The following is a 27,751-nucleotide window of genomic DNA, read 5'->3' as shown; positions in this document are numbered from 1 at the left end:
GACATTTACATACACAACTTTTAATCATCATAACTGAAATATTTTTATTAAAACATATTTAGTATTTTGAGGTCATGCTCATATTTCAAAAATAAATATTTGTATTATTTGACAGTGGAGGGGAAAACAATGCATACAGATTATTTAATAAAGAGACCTTAGCACCAGTCTTTTGCTAAATTCATCAGTAAAGACTGCAAAGTGCACATTCAAAAGAAAAAAAAACTTAATTAAGGAAATAATAAGAACATTCCATCATTTCACAAATGAGGCAAAGTTTTTTGATTGCATTTGCTGTAAATATTACTCATTGTTGCTAAGTAACATGGTTCAAACAACACAACTGTCCGGTCGTCTTTATCAACCAACGCGTCATTTGCTTTCATTGGTGTAACTTATTCTAGATAGTTTAAAGACACTGGTGTTTATGACATGACAAGTGAGATGCACAGTTTAGCCTAAGTCATAGTTGCCAACATGGGCAGGATGTTTCCCGGGAGGTCCGGGGGGCAGGTGGGTGTGTGGGGCTCGAAGAATTGCGTCATTAGCCCCGCCCCCAAAATGGAAATCAGTACTCTGGATCAATAAAAACGGGGGCGGGGCCATGAGGACGCGTCCATGACGTCACTAAGCCCCACCCCCTCTGTTTAGTTTACACAGTTGTCCAGGATCAGGGAGAATTGCCAGGAGGACTCCCAGACATTCCGGGAGAGTAGGCAACTATGGCCTAAGTTGTTACACCTACGACCTGCACTGATCCCCATATCATACAGCTTCCTCCTGTGTGCTTTTCACAATGGCTCACAATACCAGCTACGCTGTTGCGCTGGGGCGGTGTGCCGGTAATAATCCCATCACCATCGGTCGTTATGCTGTTTGCACCATGTTAAATAAGACATGTACAAGACTGTTAAAATGATTACTTTATCGCTTGCAAATATCTTACTGACAGCACATATATGTAAGAAGCCTTTTAATGAATTAAAAGAAATATATTTCCAAATCAGGATTTTGCTTTGCACATGAAGAAGGACACCGGTACTAAAACATTATTCTGATGTTCCCCTTCCCCCATTTTCACTAACTAGCACCTGAACCTCTTCGTGAAGGCAAAAAAAAGTTTAGAATTCATGCAACATCTCAGAGTTATCTTGAGTTGGGATCAATGAGTGGATGGCAATGTCGAACTGAGCCTACCAAGGTGATTGGCAGAGGTGTTGGCGATATGTGGATGATGAGGCCGTGCTAAATAGAATGTACGGTGGGATTCTAGGGGAAGGTCTCCACTAATCAACTGCTGTTGGAAACATTGGGTATTTAGTACGGGTGTTATTTAATGTGTAAAAACCACAGAGGCTGGCTGGCAAATTTTAGCCCTGGGAGGCTCCGCAGCCTATTAAGAACATTTTAAAGGAAAAAATGAAGCAGATAGCCTAGTCACCCAGCCCAAAGTAGCCCACTAAGGGACCGGCTGAAGGGATCAGTAGAGTTTAATTTTTGTTTGAAATATAATTCTTCTAGTTTCAAAACTCCATGACGCCATAAACATAAATTCATCCCTTCTCGATCCTGAACATATAGGATGGGGTTTGAATAAATACTGCTCCCTAAATTAATTCAACAAAGAGCTATCTAGTATGACACGCTGATAATGCTTCTAAGCTTCCGTCCTCATACTCTGTACATCCTGAGATTGAAAAATACTTTGCTACCTCAGAAAACAAAAAAGAAAAGTAAAAAAAGATTGTTCCTCATATACAGCAGTAACAAGAAATCCATAATTTTAGATTTACAGTCCTATTATAGAGCTGGAAAGTGCTGATGATATATCATGTAGCAATCTGTAACTGTAGAAACTACCTCCGGCTTGCACACTGCCTGATTCTCTAAGAGACACAAATCAATGTTTGACTTTGTGTTACAGTGTTCAGTAATTATGCAGATGCTCCAATAAACAAAACAAAAAAGGCAAAATATATTAGCACTTCCCATCAATAGCTGTCTTGTATAATTGATTGACAAATTAGTATTGTAAAATAAAGAAAAGCTGAAAGGATTCATTATCTTTCAAAGCCAACGGATTCTCCATGCTCCTTGGACAATGGTGTAGGGAATTGGTGCATTGGTTTAGAAGTTGTCATCCATATTTTGGCTTTTTAATGAAACAATAAGACTGTCAAGTGTTTCGGTGCTTTTTTGGTTAATAGGACAATATTATCCGTCCCTACAATCGATATAGTTTCCTTTGATCCAGAAGCAGATCTGTGCATATTTAAGGGGTGTTATGCGCACTGCTACGTTAAAATCCTGATTGTCGCCGTTCTTGTCCACCCATTGGTGGCCAGAAAATATTCCAATGATCTTCCGCTCCCATTTCTGCTTATCCCTCCTCCACATCCTGATATAAACTCCAGAACCACTGGCGCCAGGCTGGGCGTCGCATTGCTGATACAAGAGATCATATGTTTCATCCTTAACATCACAGAACCGGTAGACGAGGTTACCCGGTCTATCGTTGTCAAAGCCAGAGAAGTGGATCTTCCCACCAGGCAACTTATGACCGGTTGGACTGACACCAATCATCATGAATTTTCTTTTGTGGGTTTTTTTGAGTTCTAACAAAGCATAGTCATAATCCATGCCAATGTCGTTGGCGTTACCTTTTATCCAACCTTTTGGGACATGTGTCCTTTTCACCCGAATCCACTGGAATTTCATTTTGTCTTTATCTTCAGAATTTGTTTTGTTGACACCTTTACCTCCATCTTTGAACTTGGGTTTCAAGAACCCCACTCTCAGCTTCTGTGCACCTTTGACGTAGCTTTTCCCATCATGGATGCAGTGGGCTGCAGTAAGAACATGTTTCTCTGCCACCAACGTGCCCGTGCAGCCCGTGGATAATTTTACAGATGTCGAAAAAGGATAATTGTTTAAGAAGTTTTTTCCAAATATACTGAACCTATTGTCAAATCCATAGATCTGCCTCTTACGCCGGGACTTGCTACCAGTTTTTTCAGCCCCCGCCTTGTTGGCAAAAACATAAATCCCTACTTCGGTCAATGTGCGGCTCCCGTTGGCATACAAGGTTTCATATGCCATGTTATCCTTCAGTTCGTCATATGTAGGCATTGGGACATGCTTGTGGCAGTCTGGCCCGCAGGAGCTTGGCACATCTAGCCTTGCTACAGCATCAAAATGGGCTTTGTCCAAACCAGTCGTAGACTGAGGAAGAATGACCGGAACTTTGTAGGTCGGCCAAGTTGGCTTCGAATGATGGTCTTGTGGCTCCACAGAGGATACCAGAAACAGGAGGGCGCAAACTGTAAACACTTTTTCCGCCATCGTCATTGCTTTCAATCTGCAGATAAAGAGAGATTCATTAATAGGGATCATTTAAAACAAGACAACGTTTATCATGATAGTAAGACGTAACCAACTATCAACTATTCCAGAAAAACTTATTTCTTCATTTATTAAAAGGCACAAAGTGGAGGACAGAGATGGGTTGAGAGAAAGTTATGAGTTATTTATGTAATATAGTTATAGGGCCAAACGCAGGATTTGTAGAGGGGAGGTTTCCACACCACGCCGACAGTGGGCGTGACCAGCATGCATGGGGGTGTGGCTATAATTTTAGACAGTGCTTGGCTGCTCTTCAACTCTTCCTGTCCCTATAATATACATGGACAATGCTGCGTGCACTACTGTTAGGTGCACACAGCTCTCCCTTTTCAAGCAAAGCTGTGTGAAGCAGGAGCAGGGTCCAGCCATCTCAAGTATACAGTGCCCCAAGCTTGGAGGGGGGTTTCCAAGCACCAGAAACCCCCCCCCCCCCTCGGTTTGCCTATGAGTTAGAGAGAAATTCACTGTATACATTTGTCTTGTGGATGCGGAGCTATTTACTGGCTCTCACTGGGATACACCAGTAGTCAGCCCATCTAGGAGAATAAATAGTTACGGACATGAACATTCCCACAGGGAGCCATAAAGGACATGGTCTCTGTTTCATCATGAGTCGCTAGGTCTGCATTCCTCCACATAATCTCATGTCCATGTAAATGTGTGAAGGGTTGTTGTACAACTATGGGCCACTAACTTGGCGTCACATGAGTTTTTACAGGTCTGGCGGTTCACACAAACTGACTGACAGAAGAAGTAAAGTTTGAGACAGCTGCTAAATCAACATGTCCTGGACATCTGTGCACACACGCTGCACCTTTGGTAAATAACAGAAAATGCGACTACTAGATGTTTTTATCCATTCATTCCAAGCCTCTGACCAGGGCTAACATGGGGGCTGATGGAGCTGTAATTCCTGACCCTGCTTACATCAACAGCCAATCAACAGAGCCCCTAAATCCCCTACATTTTATGTATCTTTGAGACACAAAAGTTCATCGGAATCATGATGTCCTGAAACGAGCGACCCGACCTTCCAAGAACCGTAACTCTTGTTGAAGAAGAAAATTTTTGTATCAGAGGGAGACAAACATTATCTAAGCAATTCTGAATTAAATGTTACCAGTAATGTATTCATAGCACAACTCAGCCAGTTCGGTTGTACGATTAAGACATTTCAATCCAAGCATCAGGAGTCCTCATAATTGGATACAACATTTGATACCTTGTCAATGTAGACAGTGTCCAGTTTCTCAAAAGGAATGTTTACTACTAAAGTAGTCTCTCCCCCAATAAGCAGCCGGCATGGAACGGTTATATGTGGAGCCTATTAAATACAGCAAACGTTGAGGGTCTTAGTGAGAACCTCCACTTAAGCCATTTTTATAATGAGGGTCCGAGCACAATATTATTTATTTGCTTATGGTAATCTGAGTATATCTATATGTAACATGTAATGAGCCAGGCTGATTCAAACCATTGTAAAAATACATCTGGCAAGAGGCACCGTAACTGTTTTACTTAGTATGATGAGTAAGTTTGCAACCCCAGAAACGCCTCACAAGGACTATATAAATCTCTTTGATGAAAAACGCAGTTATAAATTCAGCCAGCAGAGGGCATTATCCCATGGTGTAAGTATTAACCATCACGACTAAAGTATACTAGGAAATGCTTAAAAACAGCACTGACCCACCCCCCATGTATTTGCATGACGTTATTCCTGCATGGGGGAATCCTGTGGTCGCACAGAATCCTGCACACCTCAAGAATGTTGAGTCATTTTTTTATGGATGACAAAACTGTCCTGAAAAGACATGTACGGGATTCCGTGCAGTAACAGTGACCCAGTCTCAGTTTTAATGACTGTCATAAAGCAACAGCATAATGATTTCTAATAAAGACAACCCGAGTAGGCTAGCCACTACCAAAATACAAAAACCTCTGTCATCTATTCAGACATCTGCTTTTCATTTTTAACTTACAAGGTCAATCAAAGCTAGTTGTTCATTGGTTATAGGATACTGCACTAGATAATGATAATAATAATAATAATTATAATCACACATGTTATCATAATATGGTGCAAAGTGACTAATGTACTGTAATCTATAACTACCAATCAGATTCCGGCTGTCATTTATCTAGAGCAGTTTAGAAAGTGAAAGCAGAAGTCTGATTGGTTAGAGCACGTTTGCACACATTGCTGTGAGTTATTATGTAAGCCCCTGACTCTGGTTAATGTTTTTCAACAGTTATTATAAAGCATAAAAGAGTTGGGGAGTCATAAAATGCATGGCTTTAATGTATATAAAAAATCCTATAAATTATATTGATATAAATAAGGTGTTGTGTGCTAGTAATAATATAACAACTTATATCTATTAACATACTCCGAGCACTTGAAATTAACATTCAGAGCAAAGCCACGCCTTTTTTTTCATCCAGACCACACCTATACAAACCAGACCAAATCAAATTACGCAGTGATTGTGCTAAAAGCATACTCGCCAACTCTCCCTGAATGTCAGGGAGACTCCCTGAAATAGGGGTGATCTCCCTCACTCCCTGAAGAGTCTGGCATTCTCCCTGATGCTGAGCCAGTACAAGATGTGGTTGGCTTCGCCATCTGTGGCATGATGACACAGTTCAGATATTGTGTCCTATGTCCATGTATTGATGCCTATGGAGGTGGCCATTTTCATGGAGACCAAGATTTAATCAAAGACTGACGGGTAAGACAACATGACTTCAGTAATGGAGACAGAAATGTAAAAGACACTTCAGTCTCTAGAGATTCATTAGCTGCTTTTCTTTAACACATAGCTGCCTACTCTCCCGGAATGTCCAGGAGACTCCCATATTTCTGGGAGACCTCCCTGGCTCCCGGGAGAGCAGGGCAACCTCTGTTATAATATTATAATCAGTGGTTAAAGTGGGCTGGTATATGGTGGTATGCCCGACTGTCACTTCTTCTACTGCTTTGCTTGTAAAACTATCAAATTCAATTCACTAACATTTCTATTACATATTCCATGCCGCCACTTGTAAATTACACTTCGACCGCTGATTGTAAGTATGTAACACATATCCTATGGCAGCTAATGAGGACATTAGACACTTCCTGTGGGATTCAGGCCATATAATACATCACCCACTTATAATATCTGTGTCATTAGCACCAGAATGTACATTATTCCCTGTAATGACAACCTGGCACTGATATTAGGGAAACAATGTAATTGCTGCTAATGTCTAATAAGGCCACTTCACATAGAAACACTTATCCCGTGAGACGCTCCATACATATGGAGGAAGAGATCAGGACACATGGATAAGGCAGCTAACAGCTTATTACTATATTCTAATATATATATATATATATATATATATATATACTGGTAAATTGCTGCAATATGAAGTTTTCTTTCGCAGAGACAGCAAATTTGTCCTATAAAAACAACTAAAAAAGAATTAAGAACTTCACTAAACAAACTTTACATCTGAAATTTGACTTAAACGACAGATTATCTACCGGATATATAAACCATAAACCACAGTCTTTTCTGTCAGCGATCGGATTACAGAATAGTTGTTGCCAAGGATTTTGTTGTTGGAAAATACATTAAAACGGACAATCATTCCCCTCACAGGGGGATTTTATTATTGACGTGACCCTAAAGTGATATAACTGGAAAAGACTTATCCTGTAGCCCTCTCATCGCTGTATGAATCACTGACGATAGGTTCCTGGGGGGAGCCGACCGCCTTCATTTGAAAAATGAATGGAAATTCCCCTAAAGTATTTCCAAAAAGAAAACAATATAGGTTAGAGGATGTCCTTTCCAAGGGTAAATCAGTGGTCAAAAAAGTATTGGCTCTGCTTAATGAGGTCATGTTCCAGGTCACTCTAGTAGTAACACCAAGGGCTGTATTAATTAAGCAGGGAAAAGCCCTGACTCCGGCAAAAACGGATGTGGCAACGAAATATGTCTGTCAGACACTTCACGGCGGAGATTTGACAGAAATCTCCGCTCATTTTTCGGATGTGAGGAAAAATTACCAGAGATTTCTACTGTAAAAATGTGGCGCTGGAACATCACGCCGTGTACATCGCCGGCAATTGAATTCCCCCCTAAGGGGGCTATTTATTAAAAAGCAGTGATAGGAAAAGTTTTTTTATCACTGCTTATCACAGCGAGAGATAACTTATTATCTCTGCAATTTACCATTGGCTTTTCACCAGTAATAGTCAGTTCCCTGGTGATGACTGGCAGCGGTAGGACTCTGATCACTTTACCAACCAGTGGACAGTGCCTTGCGCATGCGTGACGTGACTCCGCCAGTTCACACATGCGCAGTGTAACTGGGAACCTGGACTTTGGCTTCCAGATCCACTTTCAATGAAAAATAAAACAAAGTAAACAATACATTTTTAAAATGTAGAGAAATAAAAGAAAAAAAATGCTTTATTGAAATAATAAAAGACTAATAAACCACTGGGCCACTATGCTGAGCAATCAAATTGCCAAGTCATTAAAATAGTGATGGACTGACAAAAATATGCACTAGAATGAAAGATGCATCTATGAGAGTAAGTCTAGAAATACTGTAGATTTTTATGTCAAAAAATACATGCTTCATGATATGCCACATTTTATATTCAGCAGCCAATATAGAACACATATGTAGGAACCAGACCCTTTTTGGGGTATTCAATTGTCAGCGAGGTTTTTTTTTTTTTTAAAGTGTTAAGTCATTTTAACGCTGTTTTTTTATCATTTTCGAGCGGGTTAACCTTACCCGCGATTCAATTCCATTTTTAACACTACGTTTTCTTTCATCAAACGGTGCTCTCGCGCTCCAGTACAAGGTCTATTGAAAGTATAGGGTGTGCAAGAGGCAGCCGCGTTAAAAGCTATTCAATTTTTAACGCGGCGGGTAAAACAGGAAAATATGCTGTATTATCTCGCACCTCCTTGGGGTGTGTTAAAAATAAAAAACCTCTGAAAAGTTTTTGAAATCATGTAAAAATGTTGAAAAAAAAGTTAAACTTATGTTTATCACTAATGCCTAACTTGTGTAAGTTGATTTTCTTGTGAAAAAATAATGAAATAAAAAAAAACTAAAAACAAAAAATAAAATAAAATCACTAATTATTATATTTATGTATGTTTTTGGTAAAAATATGAATATAGTAATGTGTTTTGGCATGGTATAGATGATTGTATAGTAAAAAATAGTTCAATTACAAAATATGGTAAAGAAAGTACTGTAATGTATAAATTATCAATGTGTAATGTAATCTAATGTATGGAAATGTATGCAAAACCTTTTTTGGGTGTTATACATGACCGCGTTAAAGCTCTTCACTCCCCTAAAATCTCGCAACTTTGAACACACGAGGGCAGCGTTACCTCTTTTTCAATTGAATCGCGCGAGTTTTCCCGCTGCGCTAAGTCAAAACGGTCGCTATTGCCGTCAAAAACCCGCCGGAGATTTATTTATTTTTTTACCTGGCGGGGGGAAAAAAAAATAATAACAATTGAATACCCCCCCCCCCCTTTATCTGTATGTAACTTTCAATCAAGGAATCCAGACATTAGTTACTTAATGTCTTCTGTATTTAAACAAAGTTGCCTAATAAATTATTGCAGCTGACTGAAGATTACTGTGAAGCAAACTGCTGCAAATTACATACAGGCTATGTGCTGGCAGACACTGTAACATTCCTACTGTGTACGTTCTATAGAGTGTTGGTGTATAAACTGCACGCTTGGTAAATGCAATTATTTGTATCTTAATGATCTCTCCTTCAACAAAAACCAATAAGCCCAATAACTTGCGGTCAGGAATGTGCCGGTCGGCAGGAATTTCAGATGACCGTATCTAATCATTTCTCCTTCTCTGTTGTACACAATCGCTTTGTAAGTCCTGCAGAGTAAAACGTTATATACAAAGACTTCCCTGGTCCACTGGCACAACAGATGGTCCTCACAATCATTCTGCATCAGAATCGGGACTAAGAACCACAGACACACTAGTAAATACAATGTACTATTCCTTATACTTAGATTGTTCTATAATTCCAGAAAAAAATCATGTTATTTGTCTTGCCAGATGAATTGCACCTAATTGAATCTGCAATCCTATCAAAAAAATGATGTTTGTGCTATTAACAGAATTCATTCAGGTTATTTGTTGGAAGACACAAAATGTTGTTCTGTGTTCCTTAATTTTTTACTTGAAGCTGCTATTAATGATGTACAGTTTGCTACGTGTTGCGCAATTACCATGGCAACCAGTCACATGACATATGATTTAGTGAGCACAACATGCACATTCTTAGCACAATCTAAGCCAATCCTCGCCTTCGTCTGCCATCACATGACCACTTAGGAGCTTCCTGACTGATAGCAACTTGATCTCTCAGTCAGAACCACTCTACTCAGGAACGAGCTTGAGTGCATAAACCAAATGTTCCCAGGTGAGGTACGCTATCTTACAGGCAGCCATTTCTCTCCCCTACAGAGCGATTTGTAAAGGGAGCCCTGATTTATAGGACGACATCCCGAAAAAATGTTTAACAATAACAAAGAAATGTAATGTGGGATTGCAGCTTTCGAGTTAACTGTAAAGAAGTACAGTAAAAACTCTTATATTTGCTTTAATACTCGACACTGGTAGACAAATAGGTTGAGTGGAAGAAGTTAGCAGGTGTTATTTACTGTATGGTTATTGATTAAAAATACTTATGTGCGTCAAGGTAATTTCATATAGTTATGTATGCTATCAACCTCAAGGGAAGAATAAAGTGTATTTTAATAGTAATAAGTCACGCATGCACAGATATTCAGACTATTCAATTACACACTTTACAGACATAGGACACTACACCTCCAACATGACCTGACCACTGGACATGATCATAATACAATTCTATTACACTGTATACAGACATAGGACACTACACCTCCAACATGACCTGACCACTGGACATGATCATAATACAATTCTATTACACTCTATACAGACATAGGACACTACACCTCCAACATGACCTGACCACTGGACATGATCATAATACAATTCTATTACACTCTATACAGACATAGGACACTACACCCCCAACATGACCTGACCACTGGACATGATCATAATACAATTCTATTACACTGTATTCAGATATAGGACACTACACCCCCAACATGACCTGACCACTGGATATGATCATAATACAATTCTATTACACTCTATACAGACATAGGACACTACACCTCCAACATGACCTGACCACTGGACATGATCATAATACAATTCTATTACACTCTATACAGACATAGGACACTACACCCCCAACATGACCTGACCACTGGACATGATCATAATACAATTCTATTACACTCTATACAGACATAGGACACTACACCTCCAACATGACCTGACCACTGGACATGATCATAATACAATTCTATTACACTGTATACAGACATAGGACACTACACCCCCAACATGACCTGACCACTGGACATGATCATAATACAATTCTATTACACTGTATTCAGATATAGGACACTACACCCCCAACATGACCTGACCACTGGACATGATCATAATACAATTCTATTACACTGTATACAGATATAGGACACTACACCCCCAACATAACCTGACCACTGGACATGATCATAATACAATTATATTACACTCTATACAGACATAGGACACAACACCCCCAATATGACCTGACCATTGGACATGATCATAATACAAATAAAGAAGTGGAAGTTGCTCAATCAATTTATAGGCTATAGCAGGTGCTTGAAAGGGTGGGGTTATCCTGAAAGGAACAAACACACAGAGAGATCCCCCAGCACACTGCTATAGCCAGCAACAGATCTACTGTAGATAAAAATACATGTCTTAGTTGCACACATTTGCAAATGTATGTTAAAGCCACCCGCCACTCCACGGCGCTTTTGCTAATAGAGTGGAACTAACTCTAAACAATGAGAGTCCCATATATTTGGGCCATACATATGTGTTTTTAAATTGAGAGCTAACTTGCCAAAGAGGTACCCCAGAAGCCTCCAAATAGCAATCCAATGTCAGCACTCCCCCTCAGCTACTGACACCAACATGCCTCTCAGACAAATAAAGAAGTGGAAGTTGCTCAATCAATTTATAGGCTATAGCAGGTGCTTGAAAGGGTGGGGTTATCCTGAAAGGAATACAGTAGAAATGGCAGATCCGTTGTCGGCTATAGCAGTGTGCTGGGGGATCTCTCTGTGTGTTTGTTCCTTTCAGGATAATTAACAGGTGTGGCCAAATACTTTTGTCCATATATAGTGTACATAATAATCACATATCTTGTAGATTTAGTGTGTTATTGAAATTAAACTAAGAAGCTGGACAAGGAAGATATCCGTATTGAGAGCATAAATTGAGAGTTGCCTATAAAACAAAAGAACGCTGTTTGTACATTCAGTCAAAACTCATATTTACAATTACTCTAAAGAAACTGAAGACGAGCAGTGCTACTAAACAGTTGTCTCCGCACATAGCGTTAGTGGCCTTTCCTATATGTAACTATCCTGACCCTTAACACTTACATCAATGTCCCTGAAAATTAGGGACAGTTTGTAACCATGTATCAATACCTATTACATCGGATAACTTTCCTGTCAACAAACAATAGAAATAAACGTAAGTATAATATAAACCCTCTGACCGCTTTGCAGAACAAAGCAGTAATATCATTTTCCTGGCAGCCTTTCCAGAGACCGGAATAAGTAACCAACATCCTGAGCGATACTTTAATAGGGAACAAAGGTTTTTTGGATAGACAGTTTGAGTTGTTACCTAAGAGGTGGAATTACATACTGGGGGTAAGAATGTGGCACAGTCTGTGTGTGCTGAGGTAATGCATTCCTACTTCTTAGTGAGTCACTTGGCCTCGCCCCAGTTCATGTTCATTACCTTGTAACAATAGAGCCCAATGCTAGACCATTAGCCGGAGGATCATGCAGACATACTGTGTAAACCTACCTACAGGTAATAGCCAAAAACTGCACAGTATAAATGAAATAGATTTAAATGATAGAAATACAAGCAAACAACTCAGAGTAAAATACTACACACTAGAGATGGTCAGGCTTGGTTCCTCGGGAACCGAACACACCCGAACTTAGGGTATCCGAGTACCGAGCCGAGTTCTTGTGCGCCCTTGGAATTAAAAACGATGCAAAATGTCATTGTGACGTCATCGGATCTCGGTTCTCGCGAGTTTTGGATTCCTTTTTAAGATCCAACATAGCGAGGGGTGGGAGGGAGGGCAGACCCACCTTTTTCTTTTCTGCCACTGCTGTGTGCCAATGTGTCCTAGATGTGTTAGGAACTGCCGTGTGTTTGTGTCATTGCTCTGTCGCTTACCATCCAGCCAGGTCGCTGCAGTATTTGTCCGAAAGTGTATGAAAATAATATTGTGATCTGTGAGGTGGTCAACATTGACTGGAAATGACTTGAAATTAGTGTTATTGAGGTTAATAATAATGTAGGAACAAAAAAAGTTCAAAATTATGTGATTTTAGCATATGTTAGGATTTTTACTAAAAAATTCCAAAACCAAAACACAGGAGGGCGGTTTTGCCAAAACCAAAACCAAAACACGAAGCTAATCCAGATCCAAAACCAAAACCATAGTTGCCAACTCTCCCTGAATGTCAGGGAGACTCCCTGAAATAGGGGTGATCTCCCTCACTCCCTGAAGACTCTGGCATTCTCCCTGATGCTGAGCCAGTACAAGACGTGGTTGGCTTCGCCATCTGTGGCATGATGACACAGTTCAGAAATTGTGTCCTATGTCCATGTATTGATGCCTATGGAGGTGGCCATTTTCATGGAGACCAAGATTTAATCATAGACTGACAGGTAAGACAACATGACTTCAGTAATGGAGACAGAAATGTAAAAGACACTTCAGTCTCTAGAGATTCATTAGCTGCTTTTCTTTAACGCATAGTTGCCTACTCTCCTGGAATGTCCGGGAGACTCAAGCATTTCTGGGAGACCTCCCAGGAGAGCAGGGCAGCCTCCCGGTTCTCGCCCCCGCAATTGATTAGTGGGCAAACTTGTGACAATCGTTTAGGGGGCAGTGCCAAAATGATGTGATTCGTCAAGCCCCGCCCCCGCACGCCCACCACCCCAGGGATCTCCATGAAGCCAAAGAGGAAAAGTTGACAAGTATGATCAAAACCAGTTCACGGGGGTCAGTGAGCATCTCTACTACACACAGAATAAAATAAGCCAACATGGACTGTTACATTGAAGCATTCCAACATACTGGAATTTTTTTTTTTCTTTAGATTTGAGCCGATCCAGCCACACCGGTTATATGTCTGGGTCCTTCCATTTATGCAACCAATTTGCAACTGCAACCGCCCCCAACCTGATTGGGCACACCCTTCTATGTAGAAAAAGTGAGGACTGTCATACAGAACACAGGACTCTGGAAGAGAGTTGTCATAAAGACTACAAAACAGTACACATCCTGGTGTGGAAATGATTGTGTTGAGTGTAAAATTATTTGCAGGGGGTTAAAGGCAAAAGAGCAAGTCAGAAACAGATGGAAAAGTATAGACATCATTTTCAGCATTTGGAATAATAAAAATAGCCAATGGGTTAATGAAAAGAAATCAACTTTTAACTTGTGCCCAAAATCTTACTCATACTTGCCTACTTTCAGTAGGTGACGTCCAGGAGAGGGGCATGACTAATTGGCGGTAAATTATGTTTTGTCACAGGGGGCGGGGCCAAAATGACGCGATTCTCTGTGAATCGCGTCATGTCAACAAGGTAATTCCGGGATACGGGAGAAATGCCAGCTCTCGCGGGAGACTGACCCAAATTTCGGGAGTCTCCCGGACTTTCCGGGAGAGTTGGCAAGTATGATCTCACTACACACCTACCAACTGTCCCGATTTAGGTGACACACTCCCAATTTAAGGGCTCTGGTCTGCCCACAGTGAATGGCTGGGGCAGGCCAGAAGCCAGATGCACTATACACATGGCCACGCCCCGTGATTCAGTGCGCTTCCTGCGGCAGCAGCGCGCACACTTTATCCTCATTCCCAAAACTTCAAAACTTGAGAGATCTGTTACTATAGCGTTTCTTGGGGGTATATTTACTAAACTGTGGGTTTAAAAAGGTGGAGATGTTCCCTATAGCAACCAATCAGATTCTAGCTGTCATTTTGTAGAATGCACTAAATAAATAATAACTAGCATCTGATTGGTTGCTATAGGCAACATCTCCACACTCTTTCAAACCCACAGCTTAGTAAATATACCCCTTGGTCTCCTACTCTTAAACATGGTGCACTTATTATTTTCTATGTCCTTCAGTGTAGCTGCAAAGCATTTCAACGGGATTATACAAAGACACCGAAGTGGTGAAATTTCAGCCTCGATCGGGTTTATTTTGTATTGAGAGTGTAATTCAGGAAGTTGCCATTTCTATAGTCGGAAGAAGGTCTTTTGATGTGAAGGAGAAAGTGCATTTTAGCACCACACAGATTAATGAAAGGAAGTCAACTGTTTTCTAAGGACCAGCAAATTCCAGTGTAGGTGTTTCTTTCTTTCCATCTCTTGAAAAGGGAATAGTGACTTATTTCCATGCTGACGTAGCCCCTTCTGATGCATGCTACTGTAAGAAAGAAATTGCCTGAGCAGAGTTCTCTTAAAGTAAATCTTTTGGCTACATACAGTGGTGGTGGCTATGGTGTGGGATGATATTATATTCATGAGAATGCAGTCTAAGGGCTAGATTTACTAGGCTGCGGGTTTGAAAAAGTGGGGATGTTGCCTATAACAACCAATCAGATTCTAGCTGTCATTTTGTAGAAGGGACTAAATAAATGAAAGCTAGAATCTGATTGGTTACTATAGGCAACAACCCCACTTTTTCAAACCCACAGCTTAGTAAATCTAGCCCTAACAATATACTAGAGAAGACTAGGAATTGTGGTGTTTTAGCCTATTTTTTGTGTGAAATCCCGTTTATGAAGCGGTGAGTGTCTTCGGCATACTCTGTTAGTAGCCCATTCTCTCGGCCCAATTCCTCCCCTCTGTCCCCTCTGCAAATGTCACTCCGTAAAACCTATAGGTATCAAGGCTCTCTACAGGTCCAATGCTGTACTTGCACTGAGGAACGCCTGTTTGGCTTTACTGCAAAAAATGGGAATAATGTACTATTTATTATATAGAATATATTTCACATTGGCTGAAGTCACGGGGATGACACGACGGTGGAGAAGACGCAAAGATTAGCTTGAAAAATACCTGTTTGATACACTCTACTGGAGGGTGTATCTAACTAATGACAATAAGAAGGATATGAATTCTATTCACAAAGTAGATATTTCGGTGCATTATGAACATTTTTAAGCTTTACCAGATGATCTGATTAATCAAGGACACACTTTGAAAGCACACGCAGCAGGGCTATGTTGAAAGTAAATGCTGTCAGTTAGCATTGCAGACGTCCAAGCTGCATGAAATATAGTGTCCCTGATTCCTTCGCTGATCTGGTATTTTCCCCATGAATTACCTCCCAAGGTCGCATTCAGGGCGGAAGAAGGAATCTCACCAAGTAGTTTACAAGTTAGAGGTTAAAGGAGTTCTATGGTAACATACATATCTATGTTGTTCATTAACCGACAGAGGAATTTAATGCCTTATGGCAGAGCAGAAATGTGCTGACTTGCATTATCACATGCTGTGTACATTTCACTTTAACCCAAAATGTAAACAGCCTTCATCGTCATCATCATTTATTTATATAGCGCCAGCAAATTCCGTAGCGCTTTACAATTGGGAACAAACAGTAATTAAACAATACTGGGTAATACAGACAGACAAAAGAGGGAAGAGGACCCTGCTCGCAAGCTTACAATCTGTGGGACAATGGGAGTTTGATACATGAGGGTAAAACCAACATATTACTTATTGGTCTAGATAGAAAGAAAAGTTAAAAGTGCTTAGTGGGATGTATGATCAGTCACACAGCAATGTTAATCAGAGGGTTGTTATTATGTGTGAACTCTGTAGAGGGTGGTTACAGGGTAACCTAGGGAGATTAACAGGGTGGTAGAGGAATATTATAAGCTTGCCTGAAGAGGTGGGATTTCAGAGAACACTGGAAGGTTTGAAGACTAGAGGAAAGTCTTACTGTGCGAGGGAGGGAATGCCACAAAGTGGGTGCAGCCCAAAAAAAGTCCTGTAATCGGGAATGGGAGGATGTGACGACAGTGGAAGAGAGACACAGATCTTGTGCAGAACGGAGGTGTCGAGTTGGGAGATATTTTGAGACAAGTGAGGAGTTGTATGTTAGTGTGCAACCAGCGTTCTAACACCCACGCCCTAAAAAATGGAGCAGTACAGTGCTGTATATACTGCGCCAAGAACACATAATGATAGTCTAGGTATGTCAGCTGTATACTGAACACAATGCTGCTCATATACTCAAGTCAATGACTTATTGTCTTGTGCATAAGTCAGCAACCAGTAAGCAGGAACCTAAAGCTGTTCTGACAGACAGATGTTATTTTATCTTTAACTGTGTGGACTTTAAACAAGTTTAATACAAATACAATATTTCCTTTTCAGAATGCTGGTTAGAGGATTCTTCTCATTGTCTACAGTTTTCACAGTTGTTACAAAGATGAATTCATTACCAACTTATTAACGTTTTTTATTTGCTTACATTTTGTAGGATTTAGATTCACAGACTCAGCCTGTGATCTTATGATCGTATATTGTTGGCAAGCATATAAACACATGTCAGCATAAAGTATATTTAGAAGTTGCCTCTTGGTTAGTTTTAAAATATATCATTGCGTGTTAAAGTTTAGCCTGTATCTGTTGTCAATAATGATATGAAAAGCAGCGAGGGGCTGGGTGCTGGGTATGGAAGTGATTGTAGAACCATTAGACAACGCCCTTATTGGCTCATAAACTGTTTGAAATCTTAGGACAACACATCAGGATATAAGAGCAGCCACAATAAATTTTACTTACTTTTTTGGGGGAAGAGTGGAAATTTATGCTTAAGGGGTAAAAGTTTATAAGGGACAGACCTGCAGCCACATGCTCAAAAGTGCCCATTCTTAACCTGCTTGATTAGGAGTCACCCCCAGCTTGGCATGACTTGGGGCACAGGGCACCCGGAGTTTATTCCTATTATTGGTAATGGGTAGAATAATAATATGGCTTCTCTTGTTACCCTCGAAGGTATAATAAAGCAGCATCACGCTGGCCCTTATTTCATACTTACCAACTCTCCCTGAATGTTTGAGATGCTGAGCCAGTACAAGACGTGATTGGCTTCGCCATCTGTGGCATGATGACACAGTTCAGAAATTGTGTCCTATGTCCATGTACTGATGCCTATGGAGGTGGCCATTTTCATGGAGACCAAGATTTAATCATAGACTGACAGGTAAGACAACATGACTTCAGTAATGGAGACAGAAATGTAAAAGACACTTCAGTCTCTAGAGATTCATTAGCTGCTTTTCTTTAACGCATAGTTGCCTACTCTCCCGGGATGTTCCGGTAATTCCCGCATTTCTGGGAGACCTCCCGGGCTCCCGGGAGAGCAGGACAACCTCCCAATTCTCACCCCGCAATATATAAGTTGGGGTGGGGGTGGGGCTTAATGACGCAAATATGGTGCCATCTTAGCCCCACCCCCTGCTGTAATTGGCCAAAATTGTGATAATCATTTAGGGGAGGGGCCTACAGGATGTAATTCATCAAGCCCCGTCCTCACACGCCCACCTCCCCTGGGATCTCCTTGAAGTCAACAAGAAAAAGTTGGCAAGTATGACTTATTTACAAAGCACAAAATAGCCAAGACACAGTGCAAAGTAGTAGTAGTAGTAGTAGTAGTTCTAAAGGGGTAGAAGGTCGAACTTTGTGGTAATGTTTACATTTCTTGCACAGGGGCATTTCCAGATTTTTCCGGCTCCCTTCGTGCACATCAAAACCAATGAAATTTGCGGTGTAACATCCTGTGTGCTTTATAACTGAGTTCCTGTGTTTCATTATACGACTTGTATTTTGGGTGTAAACAACTCCAGCTGTTTACTAAAGCAATATTTATATGGGGGTACAACTACACAGACATTACAGGGCATACTTATCAACGGCCGAAGAACCCTTTAAACGGTGATAGGGCTCTTTATGCTCTAGCATATTAACACTCTAGTGAGAGAGAGGATTAATGTCCAATCTGGCCACACACATGGGTGACCAATTTGGAATAAATCCGGTAACACGACCTGAGAGTCAAGCGACAGGAAGGTCGTTCAATTTGGGCCAAACGGTTGAATCGTTTCCGACATCACTGGGGATTGTAAAATGAGGTAGGAAGATCATTGTGCACGAATGCCGTTTGCCGCAGTCTACGACCACATTTACGAAAATTCCCGACTAAGACACAATTGTCTCTGATAGAATTGTAACTGGGCATCCGATCCCTAATGCTAGGTCCTGTGTTTCATCCATAAAAATAGGGGCTGTAAATGTGCTGGGAAAAGATAGCATACAAGCCTGCATGTGTATGATACACGCATGCATGTGTATGATACACGCCTGCATATGTATGTTATCTTTCCCAGCACATTAACAGCCCTTATTTTTATGGATGAAACATAATACACTCCTTAGTACATAAACCATTTTGTGGGCAACCATTAAAAAGACCTCACTGTTAAGCCACTGTATATAAAAATGTTAGCACTTTGTATAACAAAGGCTATGCTTTTAAAGTAACCCATCCGAGTTATAAGGCTTTTGACGAGAAGTAAAAGCAGTAACGATATAGACCGCAACAAAACCAGAGGTACAAAAGGTGGAAGAGAGATTGATTGGCAGGAGAAAACTCCACAAACAAGAGAATGGAACAAAACAGTTCCTGAAACACAAAGGCAGAATAGCCGAAGCCTTTTCCCTTTCTTCATAAGGCGACCGCTGAAGCGTACCCCGAATGGACTTCACAATGGCCGGACAATCGAAAGTCCAAATAAAGTATGAGTGCATTAGTCTGTGTGAATAACACTGAACACACACACATGCACAAAGCACTTGGGTGCAACTCCTGCAAGAAGGGACAGGGGTAGCTCTCTGCGAGTCAGACTGCGTGACAGACGGGGCTACTAAATAGTTTACAGGTAAGCCAGACAGCCGCAGGGCCAGAATGGAAAGCGATTAGTGCTTCTGACAACCTTTCAGTTAATATTTGAAGTCAGGGAGGGCTCTGCTTTGAAATCCGACAAGGTGGAACCGATAGCTTTAAGGTTACACCTGCAGACAAAGTCCTTGAACTAGGATTAGCTGGGAGGGTCAGGAAAAATACCTTTTAGCAAGTGGGTTTACATGGTAAGGCTGTACAAACAGCTTGGTTTAAAGGGCATTATTATGAATGAGTACTTCCGTTTAATAGAAGGACTTGGACCTTGCTTTCTAGTTATGGATCAGGCACATGACTAGGGGTGTGGGCATTTGCAAAGATATATTCTAGAATCTTAAATAAAATCTCAATACAGCAACACCCTGGAGGTCAGAATAATTAAGCCCATGGGAGGAGGGGCTTGGATGGGTGTGGCGTGCCCTAGGTGGATTGGTGGTGGGGCTAAAGCTGTCCCAATTTTTCCTTTGTAAAAATTAGAAGGAATGGTGCACATTCCATCAGAGAAACTTTTATTTTTACTATAGTCATTTTTTCAGACTATTACAAAAGAATATTTTAAGATATAAGAAAGCTGTATAATAATGATGTTTTTTCCGCAGGTAGATCAGGTGTGTTGGAGGCCATGACTGACCAAAGCTAAATTTTGATGGGCTCAGTAATTCTTTACCTAATATTACAGCTTCCTAATAGAAAGTCCCAGCAAAAAAATATTTTCCCAGCTAGTTGAACTAAGTGGGTCCAGGATTCTTGGGGATCACTATAAACACTTCCCTCGCCCCACTATATACTCCCCACCACAAACACAGCATCTGACGCTTATGTAAACTGATTCCAGTGTAAGGATGTTCAGGAATGTATTATTAATGCTGAGGTTAAGAGAAGACCATAGAAACTGTCTGTCATCCAATTCTCTAATAAAAAAATATACTTTATGTTTATATATTATTATTTTTATTGGAAAAAAAAAAGTTAAAATGTAGTGATTGATTCACTGCAAAACCAAGGAGGAGAAACATACTAAACATTTTTGATGCTGACGCAGCTCTTTCGTCATTTATCGATGATGAGCCATTCGCTGTGTATCAGCTGCTACATATTTCAGTTATATCATCATCACCATTTATTTATATAGCGCCACTGATTCCGCAGCGCTGTAGAGAGAACTCATTCACATCAGTCCCTGCTCCATTGGAGTTTACAGTCTAAATCCCCTAACACACAGGTAGGGAGAGAGAGAGAGAGACTAGGGTCAATTTTTGCTAGCAGCCAATTAACCTACTAGTACAATTTTAGAGTGTGGGAGGAAACCGGAGCACCTGGAGGAAACCCACGCAAACACGGGAAGAACATACAAACTCCTCACAGATAAGGCCATACTCAGGACTTGAACTCATGACCACAGCACTGTAAGGCAGAAGTGCTAACCACTGAGCCACCGTGCTGCCCTATATAGATATGTATATTTTTGTTCTAACTGGCAGGGTATTTTCATATCAGCCTGCTTTTTAAGTCTTCTCGGATCCTTAGCCAGCTTTCTTGAATGTGCTCCAGTGTTGCAGTGGTTAAGTGAATCTGGGGACTGATGCACAAACGGGATCAGCAAGCCCTAGGCTGGAAGGGTGGACCCAGGTGAGTCAGTTTTCGTCACTGCAACATTGTGGACGCAGGTCATGTAGAAACAGCTGTCCAATCAGCTGCACTGATAACAGAATATTAGGTGCAGTGCGGAGGAATCTCATGCAGGGGTTCTGCATATAGAACCTCTGTGCTTGTACCAGAGCCGTAACGTAAAATTTTATCACCTGGGGCGAGAAAGAGAACTGCCGCCCCCTAGCCTTCAATTTTAACCAAATGAACCTAAAATATTCATGAACTGCGCCCCCCTTCAGCGTTGTACCCTGGGCAGAAGCCATTCTTGCACAGCCCTAATTACAGCCCTGGCTTGTACCCATACTTGCCAATTTCGGGAGTCTCCCGGACATTCCGGAAGACTCCCGAAATTCGGGTCAGTCTCACGGACTCCCGGGAGAGCTGGCGATCCTTCCGCATCTGGCCACTTCAATAAAATTAGAGCCAGAATGTACGGGCGGAGGGGGCCAGTGATTCTAATGCTTGTTTGGGGTCTTTTTACACTATAAAAAGACTTAAAACAGGCATTACGTCATCAGGGAGAGGCCAAAATGACGCAAATCGCGAAGCCCCGCTCCCTCCACCCATACACCCCTTTTGCCATCCAGGATCTCCCAGACCCGGCCAACATAAGGTCGCTTGTACCATAGAAATATTGGAACACAGAGTTCTCCTTTAAAGAAAATCAAGTATATAGACATTTGTTTGATAATTTGGCCACTGGGTGGCATGGTTCTACATCATACTTATCAACCTTTCACTCTTGGCCTCCAGGAGATCCCAGAGGGGAGGTGAAGTGTGGGGACGAAAGGGGATGGGGTGCGTTATTTTTGTCCAACCGCTCAATTCAATGACGTACAAGTCATTTTTCCGCGTAGAGCATGGCAAAAATGACATGAATCACATTGAGGACGATCCAATCCTGAGCAGTTCCTCAGCTGCACTTCACCTATCCTCCAGGATCTCTCAGAGTGGAAACAAAAGAGGGGGGAAAGTATGTTCATCATCATCAATTTATATAGCGCCACTAATTCTGCAGCGCTGTACAGAGAACTCACTCATACCAGTCCCTGCCCCATTGGAGCTTACAATCTAAATCCCCTAACATACACACACACAGAGACTAGGGTCAATTTAATAGCAGCTAATTAACCTACTAATATGTTTTTACAGTGTGGGAGGAAACCCACGCAAACAAGGGGAGAACATACAAACTCCACACAGATAAGGCCATGGTCTGGAATTGAACTCATGACCCCAGTGCTGTAAGGCAGAAGTGCTAACCACGAAGCCACCAAGCTGGCCGTAATATTAACATTTTACTAAATGAAGCAAGGTGCTCTTTTCCAAATAGAAGTAGAAAAGTGTATTCTAAAAAAGCGATAGTTTAAATAATATTGCAAACACTGAGGGACAGTTGCAACAAACATATATATCCATACATTCCGGCAGTCCTGATTTTGTCCCTATTCTCAGGCACGGAAAGGGGTGAGCTTACCAGAATCAGAATGCGATAGTGATAGCATGGACAGTGCCAGATTTGGATAGACGGGGTGTATGGTTTGGGTTGGTCATAGGTGGGGCTTTTTGGAGCCAATTTTTTATTTTTAAAATTGTTAGTAGGTATGAACAAGTAACCGAAAAGAAAAGAAGCTGTAACCCTTAGCAACCAAACAACTTTTATTATCTGAACTGTATTATGAAAACAACAGTTAGAATTTGATTGGTTGCTATAAGCCACATCTTCTTTTTGACCATAAATTGTAATAATCTACCATTTATGCTCTCGGGCATTGGTTGTTCTTAACGCCCGCTCGTGCATGCCATCAAATCATATTTACTTATCTCTTTAGCTTACTATAGGGATTTATACAGAGTGGACAGTTGATTTGCTGTCATTGCTATGAGTGTCTGCATAATTATAGAATATAAACTATACCAAAGGTTTTATATTCATGTTCCACACCCAAGTCGATACTTAAAGAGTGGAAACAACACAAACGTGAATTTAGACTACATGGAGCCCACCTATCTATTGCCAATATCCACATACACCGCCCACCTGTATACTGCCCGCATCTACACATACACTGCCCACCCATATACTGCCAGCATCTCCACATACACTGCCCACCCATATACTGCCAACATCTACACATACACTGTCCACCTATATACTGCCAGCATCTCCACATACACTGCCCACCTATCTACTACGAGCATCTACACATACACTGCCCACCTATATATTGCCAACATCTACACATACACTGCCCACCCATATACTGCCAGCATCTACACATACACTGCCCACATCTACACATACGCTGCCCACCTATATACTGCCAGCATCTACACATACACTGCCCACCTATATACTGCCAGCATCTCCACATACACTGCCCACCTATATACTGTCAGCATCTCCACATACACCGCCCACCTATATACTGCCAGCATTTCCACATACACCGCCCACCTATATACTGCCAGCATCTACACATACACTACCCATTTATATACTACCAATATCCACATACACTGCCCACCTATCTACTGCCAATATCCACATACACTGCCCACCCATATACTGCCAGCATCTCCACATACACTGCCCACCTATATACTGCCAGCATCTCCACATACACTGCCCACCTATATACTGCCAATATCCACATACACTGCCCACCTATCTACTGCCAATATCCACATACACTGCCCACCCATATACTGCCAGCATCTACACATACACTGCCCACCTATATACTGCCAGCATCTACACATACACTGCCCACCTATATACTGCCAGCATCTACACATACACTGCCCACCTATATACTGCCAATATCCACATACACTGCCCACCTATATACTGCCAGCAACTCCACATACACTGCCCACCTATATACTGCCAGCATCTCCACATACACTGCCCACCTATATACTGCCAGCATCTACACATACACTGCTCACCCATATACTGCCAATATCCATATACACTGCCCATCTATATACTGCCAGCATCTTCCCATACACCTCCCACCCATATACTGCCAATATCCACATACACCGTCCACCTATATACTTTCAGCATCTCCACATACGCTGCCCACCTATATACTGCCAGCATCTACACATACACTGCCCACCCATATACTGCCAATATCCACATACACCGTCCACCTATATACTTTCAGCATCTCCACATACACTGCCCACCTATATACTGCCAGCATCTACACATACACTGCCCACCTATATACTGCCAATATCCACATACACTGCCCACCTATATACTGCCAGCAACTCCACATACACTGCCCACCTATATACTGCCAGCATCTCCACATACACTGCCCACCTATATACTGCCAGCATCTACACATACACTGCTCACCCATATACTGCCAATATCCATATACACTGCCCATCTATATACTGCCAGCATCTTCCCATACACCTCCCACCCATATACTGCCAATATCCACATACACCGTCCACCTATATACTTTCAGCATCTCCACATACGCTGCCCACCTATATACTGCCAGCATCTACACATACACTGCCCACCTATATACTGCCAGCATCTCCACATACGCTGCCCACCTATATACTGCCAGCATCTACACATACACTGCCCACCTATATACTGCCAGCATCTACACATACGCTGCCCACCTATATACTGCCAGCATCTCCACATACGCTGCCCACCTATATACTGCCAATATCCACATACACTGCCCACCCATATACTGCCAATATCCACATACACTGCCCACCTATATACTGCCAGCATCTCCACATACACTGCCCACCTGTATACTGCCAGCATCTCCACATACACCGCCCACCCATATACTGCCAATATCCATATACATTGCCCACCCATATACTGCCAGCAACTACACATACACTGCCCACCTATATACTGCCAGCATCTCCACATACACTGCCCACCTATATACTGCCAGCATCTCCACATACACCGCCCACCTATATACTGCCAGCATCTCCACATACACCGCCCACCTATATACTGCCAATATCCACATACACTGCCCACCTATATACTGCCAGCATCTACACATACACCGCCCACCTATCTACTGCCAATATCCACATACACCGTCCACCTATATACTGCTAGTATCCCCACATACACTGCCCACCTATATACTGCCAGCATCTCCACATACACTGCCCACCCATATACTGCCAGCAACTACACATACACTGCCCACCTATATACTGCCATCATCTCCACATACACCGACCACCTATATACTGCCAGCATCTCCACATACACCGCCCACCTATATACTGCCAGCATCTCCACATACACTGCCCACCTATATACTGCCAGCATCTGCACATACACTGCCCACCTATATACTGCCATCATCTCCACATACACCGCCCACCTATATACTGCCAGCATCTCCACATACACCGCCCACCTATATACTGCCAGCATCTCCACATACACTGCCCACCTATATACTGCCATCATCTCCACATACACCGACCACCTATATACTGCCAGCATCTCCACATACACCGCCCACCTATATACTGCCAGCATCTCCACATACACTGCCCACCTATATACTGCCAGCATCTGCACATACACTGCCCACCTGTATACTGCCAGCATCTCCACATACACCGCCCACCCATATACTGCCAATATCCACATACACCGCCCACCCATATACTGCCAGCAACTACACATACACTGCCCACCTATATACTGCCAGCATCTACACATACACTGCTCACCCATATACTGCCAGCAACTACACATACACCGCCCACCTATCTACTGCCAGTATTGTCACATACACCGCCCACCCATATGCTGTCAATATCCACATACACCGCCCACCCATATACTGCCAGCATCTCCACATACACCGCCCACCTATATACTGCCAGCATCTACACATACACTGCCCATCCATCTAATGCCAGTATCGTCACATACACCGCCCACCGATTTAATTCTGGCATTTCTTCATATAGATGTTGTAAGCTCAACAATCTGGTGCCAACATTCCGCCTTATAAAAATGTCAAAATTTTCCTGCCTTCCCAGCATTCCGTAATATAGTATTTTCACCCACTTATCTATACCCTTCCAGAACTCTGCCAACATTCCTTCACACGAAGCCGTCTACTTATCCATTTACTGTAAACGTGAATCTGCAATTCCGTATCATTTCATATAAATTGGAGAAATTCTATTCTGTATAAACCGCTTGTCATTTGTTAATATTTTTCATTACCAACCTATAAGAATCATCCATAAACATTAGTCCGCTATGCATCACAATTACTAATAACACTTTGTATTTTCCCACATTATTTCATATAGACTCTTTTTCTATAGACTCCCAATATTCCTTTAAATAGGTTCCTTTAAAGTACCCTCCCAATATCCCCTCATTCACACAGATCTCCTCCTATATATTCTCTTAACACCTATTCCATAATCTTCTCTCCTACACGTTTCCAAGATACTCCTCATATACACAAATTTTCTAGAGTTTGCATATTGCTTCGTATATTATTCAACATACAGATCCAAGTTTATCTTATATAAGCTAGTCTATATACTTACGTTATATTATATGCTGTGCACAACAAATCCTTTAACACGCCTATATTCTTCTGAGTCACCTCCATATAAGCTCCTGACCTTTATACTAGAAATAAAAGTTCATATATGTTGCTCACTTTTCTCAACATCCATTCCTATACAGACCTTGCCTATATGTTGCAAAAAAATATTCTTTTCTAAAATGCTTTTTGCATACAAAATGCTAACAATCATTTATATAGGTGCTTCACCTATACTACTGGCTCTGTATGTGATACAAAATTTCTTATTGCACATTTTTGGGCACTGTACCCATAACAAGTCACCATATAGCTCCCATCCGGGTTACATTACCGTGTATATAATGTGTTATATAACATGTGGTTTAAAGTCTATGCAGTAAATAATGAATGCAGTGCAGGGTAGTTTATTACCTGGAGGGGGGAAGTTAACTAGATAGATAAAGCTGCTGGATTATGTGACAGAAAAGTTTGTCACTGTAGAATATCAAACCACTCACCAGATGTGTTGCAAGGAAGCTTAGTGCAAGGAACTCTGCAGGAAACTTGGGATCATTTCTCCAAAACTTCTCTTCTGCCAGGGAGATTTCACAGGTCACAGCTCCTGTCCCCCAGTCTCCATCTGAGAGTGCAGCCTGTCAGTCACCATAGAGCTGTGTGGTTCCCAGGCTGTGGCTGCTGGCTGGAGCCTGTAGTGCAAGGTGTCTGTGTCTAACCCTCTCTCTGCTGATCTCTGAAAACTTTTTACTGCTTTGCAGGGAAACCTCTATCACAGCAGCAGCAGCTCCAGCATCACGTGACCCCTCCCACCCACAAGCTCCTGGCCCAGAACAAACAGTTCCAGTGG

At 41.7% G+C, this 27,751-nt stretch overlaps 1 protein-coding gene across 1 annotated transcript; it reads right to left on the bottom strand.

Annotated features, from left to right (window-relative positions):
- On the bottom strand, positions 1-27,751 carry PRSS23 (serine protease 23). Its single transcript, XM_075198694.1, has 2 exons — positions 27,405-27,751; positions 1-3,358 (listed from the first exon to the last, which is right to left on the bottom strand). The coding sequence occupies exon 2, from the start codon at positions 3,346-3,348 to the stop codon at positions 2,215-2,217; it is 1,134 nt and encodes a 377-aa protein (XP_075054795.1). The 5' UTR covers positions 3,349-3,358; positions 27,405-27,751; the 3' UTR covers positions 1-2,214.

The sequence above is a fragment of the Mixophyes fleayi genome, chromosome 2 (genome assembly GCF_038048845.1).
Source record: "Mixophyes fleayi isolate aMixFle1 chromosome 2, aMixFle1.hap1, whole genome shotgun sequence".
NCBI lineage: Eukaryota > Metazoa > Chordata > Amphibia > Anura > Limnodynastidae > Mixophyes > Mixophyes fleayi.
The sequence above is the reverse complement of the archived record's forward strand: the minus strand, read 5'-3'. Positions and strand labels throughout refer to the sequence as shown.

Bases quoted from the DNA above. Each gene is read 5' to 3' on its own strand.
- PRSS23 (XM_075198694.1), bottom strand. From the start codon at position 3,348: ATGACGATGGCGGAAAAAGTGTTTACAGTTTGCGCCCTCCTGTTTCTG.